This window comes from Paroedura picta, chromosome 3 (assembly GCF_049243985.1).
Source record: "Paroedura picta isolate Pp20150507F chromosome 3, Ppicta_v3.0, whole genome shotgun sequence".
Classification (NCBI taxonomy): domain Eukaryota; kingdom Metazoa; phylum Chordata; class Lepidosauria; order Squamata; family Gekkonidae; genus Paroedura; species Paroedura picta.
The window spans coordinates 46,176,816-46,195,989 of record NC_135371.1 but is presented as its reverse complement, the minus strand read 5'-3'; the positions used below and the strand labels follow the sequence as shown (position 1 = coordinate 46,195,989).

Sequence of the window (19,174 nt, the reverse complement as noted above, 5' to 3'; positions counted from 1 at the left end):
TTGGCAGACTGAATACAGGGTGGTTTGCCATTCCCTTCTCCAGTCATTACTGCTTTACCCCCCCCCCCAGCAAGCAAGCTGGGTACTCATTTTACCGACTTCGGAAGGATGGAAGGCTGCTGGGATTGAACTCCCAGTCTCATGGTCAGAACTTCAGACAGCATGTTGGCTGCCTTACCACCCTGCGCCACAATAGGCTCAAGCAGTACCAGTACAGTAGTGCAATAAGATTTGAGGCAAATGCTAAAGGCATTTCATTTTTATTATCAATCCTAATGAATTCCAACCACTGTTGGGACCTGTAAATAGCAATAACAGGTAAGTAAACAGGGCAGCTTCAAGGGAGAAGTAACAATTGGATGAACTGTTTTTTTTATATTCTACTTTTCACTACCCAAAGGAATCCCAAAGCAGCTTACAAACACGTTTCCCCTCCTTTCCCCACAACAGATAGGTGGGGCTGAGAGATGTGTAACAGAACTGCTCTGTGAGAACAGCTCTAAAAGAACTGTGACTGGCCCAAGGTCACGCAGCTGGCTACATGTGGAGGAGTGGAGAATCAAACCTGATTCTCCAGATTAGAATCTGCCACACTTAACCTTTACATCATGCTGGTGAGGTGTTTTGTGCTTGCTGGTAAGAAGGAGGAATGTGCAGCTGACCATCATTTCCCCCAGGGGTCTCCTAATGCAGAAAATAAAGTCCCTAGGGCTTCCTATTCTAGGTTGAGATATTTTGGGTAGAGCCTGGGGAAGACAGGGTATATTGCCATAGACCCCACGGGAACTGATTTTAGTAATCTATAGATCAGTTGTAATTTCAGGAATGCGCCTGCTCCCAGCTGGAGGTTGGCAACTGTAGCCTCTAGTAACAGGACATTCCTCCAGCTTCTTCACTCCCCACTGGTGTTCTCATAGCACCCACAGGTCTGTTCCTGGCTGTAGTTCTCTTTTAGAACTCTGGTTTCCCTTTTGTCTTCCCTCTCCCTCCTCTCCTCAGGAAAGGGTTACTGTTTCTATGTCAGTGTAGGGCTGTTAATAGATGTAACACACACACACACACAGGGAAATGCCATTACAAAACACAAGAGAAGGGGCATGAGGGAAAGGCGGAGATGGAGAAGAGAAGAAGGAAGGGACTGTTCAGACGTAGGCTGCATTGCACGTTCTTCTCCTCTCCTCTCCTCATCCATTCACCCCGCTTCTTTTTTCTCTTCGCATCCCATCCCCTTTCTAGGCCCACTAGATTTGTTCCTATGCTCTACCTGCAATCTTGGATGGGAAAGGAAAGGCTTTTCTTTATTTTCCCAGCTGGTTTGCTCTTGGGAGCAGCCATTGGGGGAGAGGAAACTGATAGGTTTATATGGGAACGCTCTCAATCCCTTGCTTAGGACACATCACGTTCTCTCATTGCAACCTGCAGGGGCAGCAGCTGGGATAATAGGCAACCAGCAGGTTCAGGCAAGAAAGGAAGAGCTTTTCTTTCCCCTCCCATGCCAATTGAATTTTTCCTGACTCCTGGTTGCAGCAGTAGTTGCCCTGGGGAGAGGAGGACTTTGCTCTTCCCTCCCTCTCAGATCATCCAGCTTGCATCAGTCCCAGCAATAGCTCAGGTGGACCATTTACACGCTGGGAATTTTACTGCCCCAGCTCCCATTCAGGAGCACAAATCAGGAGTAGTTGCAGGAAGAGGTGGGGCAACCTGCTACGACTAAAACTCCAGCCTGTAGCCCTGCATGAAACCTCCAGTGCATAAACGGTCGTGGAGAGGTTTAAGTGCACCTGTGAGCAGCTAGGTCTAATTCCAGGATGCAGTGGTAGAACATTGCTAGGAGGAGAGGAACCTGGTGAGTCTGAGAAAGAAAGGAAGCTCTTTTCCCTCCTTCCCTTGTTCAGGCCAGCTGACTTCAGTCCTCAGCTGTTGGAGTGCTTGGGACCAGAACAACTCTTCTGGCTTGTGCAGTGGAGAGTTTTCCTTCCCCACCATCCCACAAACCTGATTGGGTACATAAAGGAAGTAGTAGCCAAGGCCAGCAGCAATTTGCCTCATCATCTACCTCACAGTTGTGAGACAATGGATGTCTACACTACACTTTCCTGTGGCTTCTTCATACGCACAACATTTTAGGATCACACACATAGAGGAATCATATTTGACAGATGAACAACATGGTTCCTTGCCACACTGCTGTAATAATCCTTTAATGAATCCCAATGCAGAGTAAAACCAATTCTCTTTTACATTTCAACATTCTTTTTCTTCTCCAGTTCAGGTAAGGAACGTTAAATTTCATCAAGCTACAGCTACATCCCTCTAGCTTATTTCCTCTATTGCTTAAAAAAAAAAGAATACTTCAATTTATATAAACATGTCAGCAGAATCCTTCCTTGTTTACTTCATTAACACCTATGTAGGGCTTTTAAAAATCATCTGCTATTTCATGGCTTGTTCATTGCACCGATCTCTGGCTGCTACAGTAAAATCTCAAGCATTTAACTCAGAAGTTAGGCCTTTATCAGCTGCAGTCCTGCCAAATGCTTTGTGGGTATGATGGGGGTTAAGGATAATAGCCCCAAGAGAGTAGCAAGACTTGTCAATGCCAGCGCAGAGAGTACCAGAAAGGCTGCACTGCGGTCTAATTCTTACACGGATGGGCAAGCCAAACTGTCTCTCCGAGGTCACTACCCTGAAAATCAATTTTCCTTGTGGTGATTTTCCCCTTGGAAACACAGCAGAGATGGAGGGAGTTTGAAAGATTTCCAGCTGACTGGCTTATGGATACTGAAATCCTTTCTCTAGAACTGGATCACTACAGAAGCTTATACCACCCTGTGTTAGACCCCCCCCTCCCACTCCCACATCAGCCTGTTTCCCTGCCTGTTACATAAGTAGACTTTATCTTGAGGGAGCATGGACTTAATGAGGCAAGGCCGCGACCCATTTTAAATACATTAAAAACAGTCAAGACCTCAAAGCTGCCTCATAATGACTTAGGAAAGTTTACAGCAATCTTTCTCTTCATCTGTAGGAGACTGTGCCTGAAGGATTAAAATATTACCAGGATCTTCAGATGAACAAGTAACATTTTCCTAGTGTTCGGCAGGCCAAATGTTAAAGCATTCAGCCACTGCCTCTCCCTCAACAGTCCATTTGAACTGAAAGCTTGCCAGCTGTAAAAACAAAGACAGATCTTAATGTTTTAGTTAGCCACAAACAAAAGAGCCAGTATTAGGCAAGTCATTAAGAAAATAGTCTACATCGCTATGGTGATTTTAAGGCCCCCTTTCATTTAATGTTAGTTTATTTTATTAATTACGCATCTTGTAGCTGGCACTGAATGTAACAATGAGGAGAGAGGTAGAGGAAATTCCTCAGAGCAACTGTGTAGCATCTGGGGGAAAGTCACACTGGGGACAACAGGCTTTGTAGCTCACAAGTTATAGTCGTACAATTGTTAGGTATCATATTACTGAGGAATAACTAATACAAATGCAAAGGTGTACCTCCTCCAACACTACTTCAGTTTCTTCAGCCTGTGGGAAGACCTGCCTGTATAGTAAAAGCCTTTCATGTATCTTCTTCTAAGGATAAACTTGGGAGATGGATTTGAATGTAAAGTAATATGAGGTGCTTTTGTCCGTTGTGTATCTGATGATTGCCCTACCTGCTGTTTACCCATGATATTACAAAGGTGTATTTTGGAAGACAAGCATTTGGAAACCGTCAGAAGGAAAAGCTGCAGGGAACAATTTGAAAAATAGCAATTCCTCCGCATATCCTGCTTCTCTACTCCAAATATTCCCTAAATATCCCCTCAACCTACAGTAGGCTTACTTTTGGTACATATCTTTGGACTCATCAAGCAGTGAGGCCCAATTAGTTAGGCAACAGTGTCCCCAAGAGTTAGAGCTGTGAGGTACCTTTTCCAAGTGGAATTAATCACTATTTCAGTCATCACCTTTTGAGGTGCCTGGTTTTTGGTCCGGGGCTGGTTGCCCTGAGTCTTCCCACAACCACATTGGGTAGCATTTGGCCCGCTTCTACCTGTATGCCACGGATTTTCACAAAAATGCCCAATGCTGGGCCACAGCTCTGCTCTAGATTGGCCTGGCTGGATGCGACAACACACTCTTCAAAAACTGCCTTTGCCTCACATGTATGCTCTCCTACCGATCCCTGCCCACCTGTGCCCTGCCTAATGTCTATCTGCATCAAGAGCCTTGGAAAGGGCAGGGCTATTTTCCCCTGGGGAATTGGGAGCTGAGAACAGGTGAGCCTGGGCTACCTTGTCTGCTTTTTCTCTTTCCTTTTTCCTCCTGGGGCCAGGAAAAACAAGCAAAACTGCCCGATCCCAGACTGCAGCAATGCTCTGGGTCTGGGAGGTTCTGCCCACCGCAGCCCTGCCTGAAACAACTTTTTAATGTTCCCTTGCTGTGGGGCAACTGAATGCCTGAGCCACGCCAGCCCTGGGACTGCCCTGTAATGGCACTGATGTCATCAGGAAGCAGGAATTAGCCCTGCTACTGGACAAGCACTGAATCAAATCCCTCATGCAATAAAAGTCATAGTTTAGAATCTGACTAGGGTTACCTCCCATATTACATTCTAACTTGCACACTGTATACAGCTTTTAGAGCCAAATTTCTTGCTGGCCTACTAGATGGACTAAATGATAAATCCGACCAGGAATAATGTGTGTTCTTACTATCAGATACTAATTCATTTGTCTCTATCAGAGTGTCACAATTTGCCCTTGCAGCTAAGAAAACAAGAGCCAAAGAGAGCAAATTACTGGAATACCATAAACATTACCTGGAATGAAAATACCTGGAATACCATAAACATTTGCCAGCTGTTTGGAAGCAGTAACTGGATGGATCAGGAAGAGTCACCTGAAACTCAACCCCTCCAAGACAGAGGTCCTGTGGCTGGGTAGGAAGGGGCAAGACCAGGAAGTGCAACTACCCTGCCTGGATGGGGCGCAACTGATATCTGTACTGCAAGCCAGGGATTTGGGAGTGATTTTTGATGTCTCCCTATCTATGGAGGCTCAGATCACTAAGGTAGCCTGGACAGCATTTTTCCATCTGCGCTGAGCTACTAGCACCCTACTTGTCCCCAGAACACCTGGGCACGGTGATCTATGCAATGGTCACTTTTAGGTTAGACTTCTGTAACTCGCTGTACATGGGCCTACTCTTGTCCTTTACCCGGAAATTGCAATTGGTGCAGAATGTGGCTACATGGGTACTTACCAGGTCACCCTGGGGGGCCCATGTTCAGCCACAGCTGAAACAACTACCAATTTGCTTCCAGATAGGTTCAAGTTATTGGTTTTGACCTTTCAGGCTTTACACGGCTTGGGCCCTACTTACCTACAGGACCATCTACCTCCTTATGTCCCCTATAGGGCACTTCACTCTGCGGGCATGAATCTGCTGATGGTCCCGGGACCTTGGAAGGCACACGTGGCCTTGACCATGGCCAGGGCCTTCTTGGTCCTGGCTCCAACCTGGTGGAATGAGCTCCCGGATGAGCTGTGGGCCCTGTTGGAGCTCCCTGAGTTCTGCAGGGCCTGCAAAATGGAGCTCTTCCACCAGACCTTTGGTTGAGGGCGGGCGGAAAGCCTCAGGGTATGTGATCAGGTCATCCTGTTCCCCCCCCCACTCCTGTGCATGGTGTTAGATCGTATCAGGAGCTATCTGTTAACTTATTTGCCAACTTAATTGGCATCAAGACTGATGCCCAGAGCATGGGGAGGGTCACCCTGGAAACCACATCCTGTGTGTTGTTAGGGTTCGTTTTTAAATTGTTATTATTGTTTACATTTTATGGGATTGGACTTTTTTTTCCTTCTGTAAACTGTCACGAGCCAGTTTCCTGGGAGAGGCGGTCTAGAAATCTAAACATAAATAAATAAAAAGAAATAACTGTAGGTTAGGTGGATATATGTGATCTAGAAATGTTCTTATGGTTCCCTTAGTGATTAGTAATTGTTATCTGTGTTGCTCATTCCCTTATTTATTATTTTATTAATGATTTGAAATGTTTAAATTAAAAAAAAATCTTTATTATATTGTAATGCCTTATGGCTACATGCAATAAAATCTTATCTGACTTGACTAGGGTTGCCAGTTCCCCAAGTGGGGGCCAGAAGTGCCCTGCACCCAACTGGCACTTCCTGTTCAAAGGAGCGGAGAGGGTGAACAAATTTTTAAAAGCTGTTGGCTGACAGCGTTATATCTCTTCCAGGAAAGCCTAGAAGTGACATCATGCTTCCCTGGGAATTGGCTGGTAAAATCATAGCATTTCTAGGTATTCCTATAGAGAACTAAGAAAGAAGTAGCATATTCTGACCAATTCCTAGATAGGTATGAAGTCACTTTTGAATTCCCCCAGAAGTGACTTTCTGCTGTTAACTGACCCTTTTGTCTTTTGCTGAACCAGACTTTGGAGGGGGGGTCATCTATGTGATTTCTGAATGAATATTTTTGTACATAATCTGTACATATTTTTTTAATGTATACAATTACTTCATCTAATTATATTGAACTCAAGATGCCATGATACGAGATTCTACATTTTATAGACTTTGTATATTATTGCCTGCAGTTTTATACATGTTTATGTACAAACATACCATATCCTGGTAGATGCTTTATCCTTCTGCAGTGCCAGATCACTAACCACATATCTCCATTTTACTACATTGTTTGAATTGACTTCAGGGAAGCATTGAAGTCAATAGTACCTTTTCCTGTCTCAGATCTGATCCTCGTGTTATATAACTGTAAGCATTATTTTACATAGTAATATGATCACATTTGCAATTGGGACTGTGGTATAGGGGAGAATATAGAAGGGAAGCACATCTTATTTCTTTTTACTGCTGAATAATCTGAAGTATTCAGTTTTAGAACTAATAGAGCCTAACTTTGATGGAACTAAAAAACATTTGTGATGCTGGATGCTTGGAATAGTTAAGGGGTGCTGATTTCACAAAGTCCCAGCATTTTTTAAAGCATTTACCTTTAAGAACAAATCCACTTTTATTTTATCCCAAAGCTGAAAAATTGACTTGGAACCAAAAGAATTAGGACAGGCTGTGCAGTGGTGTATAACACTCTTGAGGAATGGAACCTTTCAGAACTGACATATCATTTCACAGACTTGTGCTTTCACAAATTAATGCTTGACAGGGCTTCGTGTTGGGATTTTTTCCTGTAGGTTTTTTTACTTTTTGTTGTTGAGGTGTGAACAGGAGATGAGATGAATGTAATTATTATGCATAATATTTGGTACAGTATGCCGTGCTCAGTTTTGTCCACATGGCCTCATATACCTGATGTTGGGTTTTTCCCCCCTCATTTCCACAGGGTTTTTCACTCAGATCTCTACTCTAGCTGATGTGCAGGAGAATGTCATGGAATATCTGCATGTGCTTAGTCGACCCAAAGTGATTGATCAAGAGCATGATGTGATATGGACTGAAGCCTATGTTGACAGCACTGTAAGTCTGCATGAAGCAACATTTGAGTTACACATCCTGTTTACCTACAACGCACCAAGAAGAGTTTGGTGCAGGACTGATATTGCATTTAGCGCTATACAGAATGCTCTGAGCCACCACTCATTTGAATGTGGATTGTGCATGTGCTGCTTAGATAGAGCTCAGTTTTCATGGCTTGAATGAACCAATTAACAGCTGCAGTGGTTAGTGGAAAGTTTTTATTTTGTAGAGAAGCTAAGGCCCAGTAAGTAAAGCTGCCATTTGCTCATCAAATACATAATGTATTAATGTATGGAGTAAGCTTCATTCATCTATTGCTCTTATACAACCATATTCACTAGGGGTGTGCAAGGAAACAAATATTTTGTTGGATTAGGGTATATTGGACCCCCCACCCGCAAAGATTGGTATTTCCCAATATTTCTGAATCCCAATGCCAGTATGGTATTTCAGTTTGGTAAATATTTGGGAATCCCATTTGGGGGGGGGGGGTCCATTATAACCTTGGGGACCATTAAGGTCAATGGCAAATCTATCCAGGGATGTATTCAGTTGGAGGCAGGTGAGATACAGGTGCCAAATGTGCAGTTTAGCTGCTGGAGTCTCTCATCAAAAGAACCCCAAAGTTTTAAAAAGACTGGACTGGGGTCCAATTCTGTGGGCACTCAAAAGAAGGTGCCCCATCCTCCATTGTTTCCAAAGCAGGGGATAGTGAAACAATACAAGCCCAAGAGAATGTCCCAGAGAATCTCTGCAGTAGAAAGTGAAGTGTGTGTATGTGTGTGTGAGCATGGGGGGGGCACACACATATTTTTCAGTCCCAGTGGAGTGTGGCCAGCATAATCAGTGCTGCTATGGAAGTGCTGAAACCCAACAGGAATAAGGTCAGATTGGAGAATCTCTGAAGTAGAAAACGGAGGGGGTGCATTTCTACAATGACAGCAGAACCAGTGCAATGTACTAGTGCCCAGAAGGCAAACCCAGTGCTCATCAACTAGTGTCCAGCAGGAGAACCCAGTGTTATTGTATCAAATGACAGGTCAACAGGACTGATGTTAAGTACAGAATCACAATCCAATCGAGGGGGAAGAGGCGATTGCAAAGGCAGCAGAACCAGTGCCCAGCAACACAACCCACTGCCAACATACTAGTGTCCAGCAGCACAACCCAGTACCATTGTGGCAAATGTCAGTCCCACAGGATTGATCATAGAATCATAGAGTTGGAAGGGTACGTCCAGGGTCATCTAGTCCAACCCCCTACACAACCTCCCTACCCACAGTGATCCCAATTTCATACCCAACTGATTCCCCCCCCCACCAAAAATCTCCCAGAATTCAAGCACAGAATCACAATCCAAGCAAGAGAGTGAGGGGTTGCAAGTACAGCAGAACCACTACAATAACAACCAGCAGCACAATCTACTACCAGTGTGGCAGCTGTGTAAACTCAACAGAACTAACCAGAATCCTAGCAGGTTTTTTTTAAGAAGCAAGGGCAGTAGAAGCCCAGCAGAACTATCAAAAGCGCACTTTTGCTAGGCCTGGAACAAGGCCAGCCCAGTACACAGAAGCCCAGTAATGTTTTCTTCTAAAGCCCAGTAAAACCTTATACACCATTTCCCTAAGGAAGGCCTCAGAAAATATAATGGTGGGGTTTTTGTCTCTTTGGGAGTAGTACATACCTCCTTTCTCAATAGAGGAGAGGAGCCTTAGCCTGGTCTTCAATTAGAATCATAGAATCATAGAGTTGGAAGGGGCCATACAGGCCATCTAGTCCAACCCCCTGCTCAATGCAGGATCAGCCCAAAGCATCCTAAAGCATCCAAGAAAAGTGTGTATCCAACCTTTACTTGAAGACTGCCAGTGAGGGGGAGCTCACCACCTCCTTAGGCAGCCTATTCCACTGCTGAACTACTCTGACTGTGAAAATTTTTTTCCTGATATCTAGCCTATATCGTTGTACTTGAAGTTTAAATCCATTACTGCGTGTCCTTTCCTCTGCAGCCAATGGGAACAGCATCCTGCCCTCCTCCAAATGACAACATTTCAAATACTTAAAGAGGGCTATCATGTCCCCTCTCAACCTCCTTTTCTCCAGGCCGAACATTCCCAAGTCCCTCAACCTATCTTCATAGGGCTTGGTTCCTTGGCCCCAGATCATCCTCGTCGCTCTCCTCTGTACCCTTTCAATTTTATCTATGTCCTTCTTGAAGTGAGGCCTCCAGAACTGCACACAGTACTCCAGGTGTGGTCTGACCAGTGCCGTATACAATGGGACTATGACACCTTGTGATTTTGATGTGATGCCCCTGTTGATACAGCCCAAAATGGCATTTGCCTTTTTTACCACTGCATCACACTGCCTGCTCATGTTTAGTTTACAATCCACAAGTACCCCAAGGTCTCGTTCACACACAGTGTTACCTAGAAGCGTATCCCCCTCCAGTAGGCATGCTTTTCATTTTTCTGACCCAGATGCAGAACTTTACACTTATCTTTATTAAATTGTTTCTTGTTCTCATTCGCCCATTTTTCCATTGTGTTCAGATCTTGTTGAACTCTGTCTCTATCTTCTTCAGTATTTGCCAGTCCTCCCAATTTGGTGTCATCTGCAAACTTGATGAGTAGTCCATCCCCTCATCTAGATCAGTGGTCCCCAACCTTTTTATCACCAGGGACCACTCAACACCGAGGACCACTCACCGGGGACCACTCAACGCCTTTTACTGAGGCCCGGTGGGTAGTTTACTCCTCTACTCTCAACCACTGCCCTAACGCTCTCTGATCACTATGGTAATGTTTAAACATCCCTTCAAAATAAGATACAGACACACCACAACAATGAACATAAGGAACATTTTATTTTCATGGAAATTTTAACTCATGACAATGACAAATCAATGGGAACCCTGAGCTTTATTTCTCTGCAATGAGATAGTCCCATCTGGGAGTGATGGGAGACAATGACTCCCAAAGTGTGTTGTAAAGGGCCGGGGGGGGGGATGAAGTAAAGGGCCAGGGGAGGGAGAAGGCGTCCTTCGGGGCCCGCCTACAATTAGTCGAAGGACCACATGTGGTCCGTGGCCCACAGGTTGGGGATCGCTAATCTAGATCATTAATAAATATGTTTAAAAGTACCGGACCGAGCACCGAGCCCTGAGGTACCCTGCTACTCACCTCCCTCCAGTCTGATGAAACACCATTGACAACAACTCTTTGAGTGCAGTTCTCTAACCAATTCCCCATCCACCTAACTATCTGAAAATCCAGATTGCAGTCCTTCAATTTATCCATCAGAACATCATAGGGAACCTTATCAAAAGCTTTACTAAAAACCAAGTAAATGACATCAACCGAATTTCCACGATCCAGCAAACCTGTTACTTGATCAAAAAAGGAAACCAGGTTGGTCTGACAGGACCTGTTGCAGACAAATCCATGCTGACTTCCTTGGATCACCAAATTGTCCTCCAGATGTTTGCAGATCGCTCCCTTTAATATCTGCTCCATTATCTTACCTACAACAGAGGTCAGACTCACTGGTCTGTAGTTTCCCAGGTCATCCTTCCTCCCTTTTTTGAAGATTGGAATAACGTTTGCTCTCTTCCAGTCCTCCAGGATATCTCCAGTCCTTAAAGAGGTCCCGAAGATGATGGACAAGGGTTGTGCAAGTTCTCCGGAAAGTTCTTTGAGCACTCTCGGGTGCATTTCATCCGGCCCAGGGGATTTGAAATCCAATGCAGCTAAATGCCTCTCGACAACCTCTCTGTCCATGTCAACCTGCCACCCAGACACTATCCTTTGGTTACGGCCTTCTCTAGATGTGCCTAAACACTTTGACAGATGTAAAATAGGCACTGAGCCTTTCTGCTTTCTCTGCTTCCTCCGTTAGAGTTTGTCCATCCGCACCCAACAGTGGGCCTATTGCCTCCTTTACTTTACGTTTGCTCCTCATATAACTGAAAAATCTTTTCTTGTTACAGTGGGCTTCCCTGGCCAATCTTAGCTCACTCTTAGCTTTGGCCTTTCTGATGGTAGCAGACACCAACCACCACACTGTTTGTTTTCTCCTTGCTTTTCACCCAGATGCTTTCCACTGTAGATATACTCTCCTTCACTAGAATTTCCTGACAGGTAAGCCCTTTCCTCACATACAGTGCCACTCCTCCACCTCTTCTATGTATTCTATTTTTTCTGAACAGTTTTGCAGCTGCCTTTCATCACAGACTTTCCCTTTCCCACCCCCCAGCCCTGCAAAGAAGAGTGTTTCACAGCAACTTAGCTTCATTATTCATGGTGCTCCTTTGAATTCTGCTGCTTTCTGTTTGGCACACAGGTCTCACTATGCTACTGTACTCTTTCGTCTCCAGCAAGATGAAGAAATGTTTCTGCATTGCTGTTTTAATGGCAGTGTTTTATTTTGCTTTGTGGTGGCTGATGACTTAGTGAGTGAACTTGTGAGTGTCTGACAGAAGGCACAAGTATTAACTGCACTCCATTCAAGTGGGCGAGGGGATGTATATATTTATGGCTCCCTGTGGCACCCCACAATTGAGGGCCCTACGCTGGGACATAATTCCCCCTGATACCTCTGCCTCCAACTCTGGAGAAAAGACTGCAGCTATTTTAGGGCCCACCAGGCCCAAACCAGTTCAATTCAAACTGCAAACCACAAAAACAGAATGAACTAAAACCTAACCAAACAACAAAAGACCCAAAGAAAACTAAGATTAAAAAAAAACTAGTAGTAAGCCCCATTGCATTCTGTAATGCAATGGGCTCTAGCTTATGGTTTGGTGTAAGTTTAGTGCCTCACTTGGAAGCTGGCACTTGGAAAGCAGTCTTGACCCCAGGCAGGTTTAAGCACATCTAGTTAGTGTGGAATTCCAGAATATGAACCTACACCAATTTGGCAACCTTACCACCTCTCTGCAATGTTTATTTGACCTGAAATAGGTCAGGGGTTGCTATGTGGCTGGTTAGGTGGCTGCGGAGGCATTATACACTTTTCAGGCCCCACTTCCAAACCTCAAGGAATATGTTCAGACTAGGGATAGCCAGCCTCCAGGTGCTGCTGATCTCCAGACTATAAAGATCAGCTCCCCAGGTAAAAATGGCAGCTTTGGAGGAGTGACTCTGTAGCATGGTACTCCACTGAGGTTTAGGGAGGCCAGCCTCCAGGGGAGGTCTGAGTATCCCCTGGAAGTACAGCTCATCTCCAGGTAGTTAGGCTGAAGGAAAAGCTCTCCCCCCTCACATGCACCCCTTCAAAAGGAATGCACATGACCATAGATACCCCTTGGCTAGCACAGTCTGTTGCTTGTCTGTTGCTTGCCCTTCTGAAGTCTGAGGCCTACTGCTGGCAACTGCAGTCCCTCTTGTTGTCCACCAAGCCAAGTCATTGCCTCATAAAAGTAGATCACCTAGTTCCTCCCAAAGTCTCACTGTCTATCTTCCTGTAAAGCTAACTCCACTTGGAATTCTGGGCCCCCTATGCCTTTGAGTTCATAGGACCTTCCTGGCAAATACTGACTTTTATTTACTAGGCCCAGCTTGATCAAAGTCACTTCAGTTCCTATGTCTCTATAGCCATTTATTTGTTCACCATTGACAGTTTCAGGCTGTAAATATTCCTTATTTAGATCTTCCTTCACTTTCCAGACTCATGGGACCCATGCTGTCTGTCTGTCTATTTGCACCCCAAAATACAAACAGTTGCTGGTAAGAACTGGCCAAAGTCCATAGCAGTCTACTTGAAGTCTACTTCAACTAGACCTTTGCTTTTATACTCTTTGCCCATGCGCAGAAGAATTTCAAAAAAGAACAAACTTCTGTCATTGGCTAAAGAGCACTGTAATCTTCAGCCTGATATTCTATTTGCCAAATCTACTCCTTCTCACCTCCTGGGAGGGGAAAACAAGGTAGTTTTGGACTTCTCATTTGAATCCACTTTGGGAGTTCACATTTGAAGCCAATAACCTTGCAAGTTGCACTCCTGCAGTACTATGACATTTGCAAAAGAATTGCAATGATTGACTCTACGGCACTACAACTCCCCTTTAAGGTGCTTTGCCATTAGGCTGCAGAGGATCCTTTCCCCCCACCCTCCTGTTGCAATGGAAACAAAATCAAAAGGCAAAAACGTTCCCTAGAAGAGATAGAACTGAAAGTCACTATATAGCCCTTTAAACCTTTCCACTAGCAGCTATTCTGTATAGCCGAATATACCTCCCAAAAGCAAAAAAAAAAAAAAAAAAGACTTTATTTTGGATCAGCTCTAACAGTAGCTGGTCAGATTCTTTGATTCATATTTGGTGTAAAAAATACTTGGAAAATGCCAGCTGAGATACAGCTAATGCACACCCCTAGTCACTACCAATAGACCAAATGTCAAGGAAATGGTTCTGATGCTATGAAGCATAAGTGGGCAGCTTGTTAAATACTGAGAAGTATACTAGATGCCTGTGAATGAATGCTAATCTACACACCCTAGCTACATGCAATTAATTACCTGTATTTGCATACCATTTTCATGAATGTGGTGAATGTCAGGCCATAGCTTGAAAAGATCTGATCCACAATTACTTGCATTACCGTGAATGATTATGAAAAACGGTCTCTGGTTAATTCCCTTAGAAAATGTCAAGGTGAGTTCAGAAATAATTCTGTAAATATATGATTGCGTTTATAAGTACATAGAAATGGGTTAATTTGGTATTCTATTAGCAAAACGCATCAATAATTTGCCTTGAAAAGTGCATGAATATATTTGAAGGTGTTGCATAAAAAGGGAGATTTGTGGAGATACTCTTTCTCCTTTTAGTGAGCAGTTAGAAAATATTAGTTCTACTGTTTTTCAATGACAGCATAATGCTCTTTTTGGTTTTACATTCTACTATGGTAAGTTTTTTTTAAGTTTATCTAGATGATTTTATAATGTACTTGCAACAAATCCATATTTTTAAACTACATTTCTGTAATTGAAGTTTATGCATCATGGAACCACACCACACAAACAGAGCTGTGGCAAATATTCTGACAATAAATAGTTTCTTGATTCACATTGCTCTACAACATTTAGTTTTGTGTTTTGACCTGCACTAGAACTGGACAACGCTTGGCAATCTCAAACCTACATTTCCAAAACGAAAACATAAGTAAAGATAAACTAAAATATTTGCCACAGGTCATAAAATCTATTTCTTTAAAAACAAATTTACAGCGTGATCTTCCAGAGAAATAGCTGTCTCCGAAGGGCTCTGTCCATTTCAAACAGTGCTGCTTCCTCCGCCCCCATCCTTTTCCTTCATGCAGTCTTCCTTGCATGTTTTTTTTAAATAATTGGGTTCTATAGTGCTGGACCCAAACAGCAGCAAGGCATCTCAGTGTACCCACAACAGCACTGAACTCTTATTTTGGTCTAGTGCTGTAGCGCTCAACTTAGAATGATTTCAAAATCGCAAGGAAGGACACATGGTGAAAAAGGCAGGCAAAAAATGCAGCAGTACCGGAAGTGTTGCAGACATTTTAAACCCCACACTACAATGATTAAGAAGCACAAAGAAGAAGTGAAATTGGAAGAAAGCAGTTTATTTCAAAAACTGCCTAGATGCAAGCAGCTTTGTACAAAAAGATAAATAAAATGCATTAGTGGCTGGTTGCTAAAGCGATTGTGTCTGGAATGACACAGTAAATCCATTAGCAACCCCCCACTAAAACGGATTACAAAGGCTTCTTGAAAAGGGCCAAATTCTAGTACTGTACAGTGACAGTTTGATTATCTATGTGGTCTTAACTGCAGGTTTCTCTTTCTTGTAATGCATCGGAGCATCTACAACTGTAGTAATTCCCCCCCCCCCCATATATCAGTTTGCTTTATTTTAAACTGCTGTCTTCAGGTAGGCTTGGCACTACAGTGAGCTCACTTATTATCTGTTTCTCTTTCTCTTTCGCTGCAGTGTTTTGGGGGTGGCCATCAATAAGTTCTTACTAGGTCAGACATTGTACCTAGTAGGGAAGGAGCTGATAATGTTCTTTTGATTGCATCTCTCCCTCTTGTTTGATTTAAAGCAGTTTTATTTTGTGTATTGAACCTTAGTGGTTAGCTGTGTGAAATGACGATTGCCTGTCTTGGATGCCGCTGTCTTATCATGTGAATGCAGGAGCTGTCAATGGAAGGCCAACTTGAACGTGATGTGTTTGGCAGATGGTAGAGCGGCTGCTTGATAGCATCGGTCTTTAATGCATCAGTCTTTAATGCTTTTTCTTCCCCATTTTTGGTTTGTCTCTCTATGGAAAAACTGCAATGAAATACCTCATAGGATTTGAACTACATTGAGGAGGAGTTCATTTTTTCTTTTATGGAAGAGATCAATTTGCAGGTTCAGTTTCACTGAATTCCCCACTGTACTTAATGATAATGTTGGACAAATCGATAAATGTAATAAATTGTACAATGACATGGTGCTTGCAGAAATGGAAGATATGAGAATGTGTGGGTATATCCTGACAAATATACTAGGATTTAAAAAATTCCTTATTGTGTAATTGGAAATAGCATCTCACTGCAAAATTGATCTCTGAAGAGAATTATAATCATATGTATGCATACTTACTTACCATTAATATCAGTTAGACTTGATTCTTTATGAATAGCTACTAACTAGAAAAAAACATATGTAGGATAAATCTTTGTGGAGGTGATGTGCTCCACCTGTTGTAGCTGCATAAATAGGATTTGGTAATTATTTCTGTGTCTAGTTGATCCACATGTAGCACAGCTAAATAATGTGCACATTCCTTCCTCTTTTGCATATTGTATGATTTGATTGGGGCATCGGTATCTGGATTTTACTTCTACATGAAAGCAGTACATCCTTCACTTTTTTTAGTAGATTAGAATGGTTCTGGCTGTTAATTAGAGGTGCTGATGTAGATTATTATACAGCTGTATCTAGCAAAGGATTGTCATTTATATCAGAGTTTGTAATAGGAATCTGTTGGTCTTGCAGTAATTCTTCAGAAAAACTATACCATCAGTAGTTTATTAGAGATTAGGGCATAGATGTAATTTATTTAAATCAAAATATTAAATTCAGTTTCCACTCTTCTTGCTCCCTGACTTGTTAGCTCCCCTGAATCACAGTTCTAGTTATCCTCTGCTGCCCATGTTTGTCACAAAGACTCATCTGTCCCTGCACTCTGCACCCTGCATTCTGGCCTATGCTATTCCAGTATTTATGCTCATTTCCCATCCCATTCTTTTCCGCAGAAGCCATCTTTTCATCTTATTGTGTTATTTTGGCAGCAACTGTCTGAGTTGTATAAAATAAACTAGTAGAAAGATTCTTACATATAATAATGTCTTTTCATACAATTACAGAATTTTTTGGGGGAAAGTAGAGTAATTCTATGGACTGCTACTTCTTGATCTTCTCATGCCAAGAGGCAGGTCTAGAGTACCTTTCTAACAGATTTAATTACAATCCTCTTATTGTGGAAGTGTTTTTACACAGCCTACCACATACTTTGGCCATGTCCCTTTGTGCACCCCAACTCTCTGTAGAAAGTAGTCTGTCTTTTGTATCTTTCTCACAAGACCTAGTAACCATTCTTTCTTTAAAATTATCTGCCTGTCCCCTGTGCTTTCTAATGATGAGTGAACAATATATCCCTGTGCTTGGGGTGAATACCCTTGTTGAACATGCAAACATGTTTAAGTGCTTAGTAGGATATTTTAAGAATATGCGCACATACAGAGTCTTAGAGCTGTGCCAACTTTTGTTACCATCCCTCCCTCCCTCCCAATGCCTTTCCTCTATGAGGCACCAAAGAAGAATATAATAAACTTCCTGAAAGTGACTGCCTACTTTTCCTAAAAAGGACTCTTCTCTATCTTTACAGGCATAACTTTTTGCTTGTATTTATGGAAATTATAGTTTTGTGGTTTTCTGGACCGAACTGGAAGGCCAAGAAAAGTAGAGATTTTCAATCATCAGCAAAACTGTAATTTCTGAACATATGCCAAAATCAGCTACCTGACAACTGCCCATGTCATAATGTTGCTGACTACTCAGATGCAAATGAACTTGATATAGTATTCATTTTAAATATGAAGCAAATCTTCAAGGTGAATATATGTGGTGCTTTACTCAAGATAAACCAGTCATAGCTAGCAGGATGTCTGATTCTTCAAGATGTTGTTTGCAAAGATGACAACATCACTAGGCCTTTTCTTCATTTTTTGGTTCTCCCTTCTCTTTCAGTCACAGAAGTCACTGTTCTTTTGCTTGTGGAAGTTCTTCCTGCCATTTTTACAACCCATTACAGAGCACAATTCAAATTTTGATGCTGAAATTTTATCAAAAAATAAATATTTAAATTTTAATTCAGAATATTATGTGAAAATTCAAATATTTTTATTGCAATCCATAAGTAAAACTATTAATGGAAATATAAATTGATGGTTTAAATGAAGGAATGCAATTAGTATAAAATCACTAGAATCATAGAATAATAGAGTTGGAAGGGACATCAACCCCCTGCACTATGCAGGACACTCACAACCCTATCGCTCATCCACTGTAACCTGCCACCCCCTTAAGCCTTCACAGAATCAGCCTTTCCATCAGATAGCTATCCAGCCTCTTGGAAAATTTCCAAGATGGAGGACCCACCACCACCCGAGGAAGACTGTTCCACTGAGAAGCCGCTCTAACTGTCAGGAACTTCTTCCAGATGTTTAGACAGAATTTCTTTTGAATTAATTTCATCCCATTGGTTCTGGTCCATCCCTCCGGGGCAAGAGAGAACAACTCTGCTCCATCCTCTATATGGCAGCCTTTTAAATACTTGAAGATGGTTATCAAATCCCCTCTCAGTCGTCTCCTCTACAGGCTAAACAGACCAAGCTCCCCCAACCTTTCCTCATACGTCTTGGTCTCCAAACCCCTCACCATATTTGCTGCCCTCTTCTGGACATGCTCTAGTTTGTCTACATCCCTCTTCACCTGGGGTGCCCCAAACTGAACACAGTACTCCAAGTGAGGCCAAATCAGAGAAATCACAGCTGCCAATTGTCAGTTCCTGTTAAAGTATGGTCCTGTGAAACTGATGTGGGACATACATTTTTGCTTGTTATTTGCACATCTGGATAATATTCACCATTAATACTGACATGGAGAACATTGGGGGCAAATTATTTCACCAGGATTCTTCACAGGAACTGCAGTGTTTGTCAGCATTCTGCCTTTGTCACCTTCTCTCTGTCCAATTAAATTCTAGCTCTATTTCAGAATATTATAAAATCTGTCTACTGGAGAAGTGATTCACATATTGCTTTCACAGCTTGTTATGTGAACCCGTATGTAAATGTGATGTTTGTAGCTAAGCAGCTATACATCTCCTAAGAGGTTTTTAGAAGTGAACTTGTGAAAGGTAAGGATATGGGAATACAATGCCATGTTCTCTTGGTTGTAATGAATGAGTCAAGTGGGCACCAGAAGTAATTTTTAAAAAGATATGCTAGTTGATAAAAAAAAATAACACTGGAATAAAGATCGAAGGAAGGAATATAAATAATCTTTGGCATATTGATGACACCACCCTCCTGCCAGAAACTAAGGAAGGTCTAGTACAGCTGATTACGAAGGTCAATGAAGTA

The 19,174-nt window shown here is 42.6% G+C and overlaps 1 protein-coding gene across 4 annotated transcripts in view; it reads left to right on the top strand.

Moving 5' to 3' along the window:
- Window positions 1–19,174, top strand: part of CACNA2D3 (calcium voltage-gated channel auxiliary subunit alpha2delta 3) — a 774,612-nt gene that overhangs the window by 512,934 nt on the left and 242,504 nt on the right. For all 4 annotated transcript variants that reach the window (XR_013229020.1, XM_077325515.1, XM_077325514.1 and 1 more), the window contains one exon: window positions 7,377–7,510. Coding sequence is in view for 3 of the 4 variants with exons in the window: in XM_077325515.1 (XP_077181630.1) it covers window positions 7,377–7,510 (134 nt within the window). In the remaining variant the exon portion in view is untranslated. The remainder of the gene's footprint in view (window positions 1–7,376; window positions 7,511–19,174) is intronic.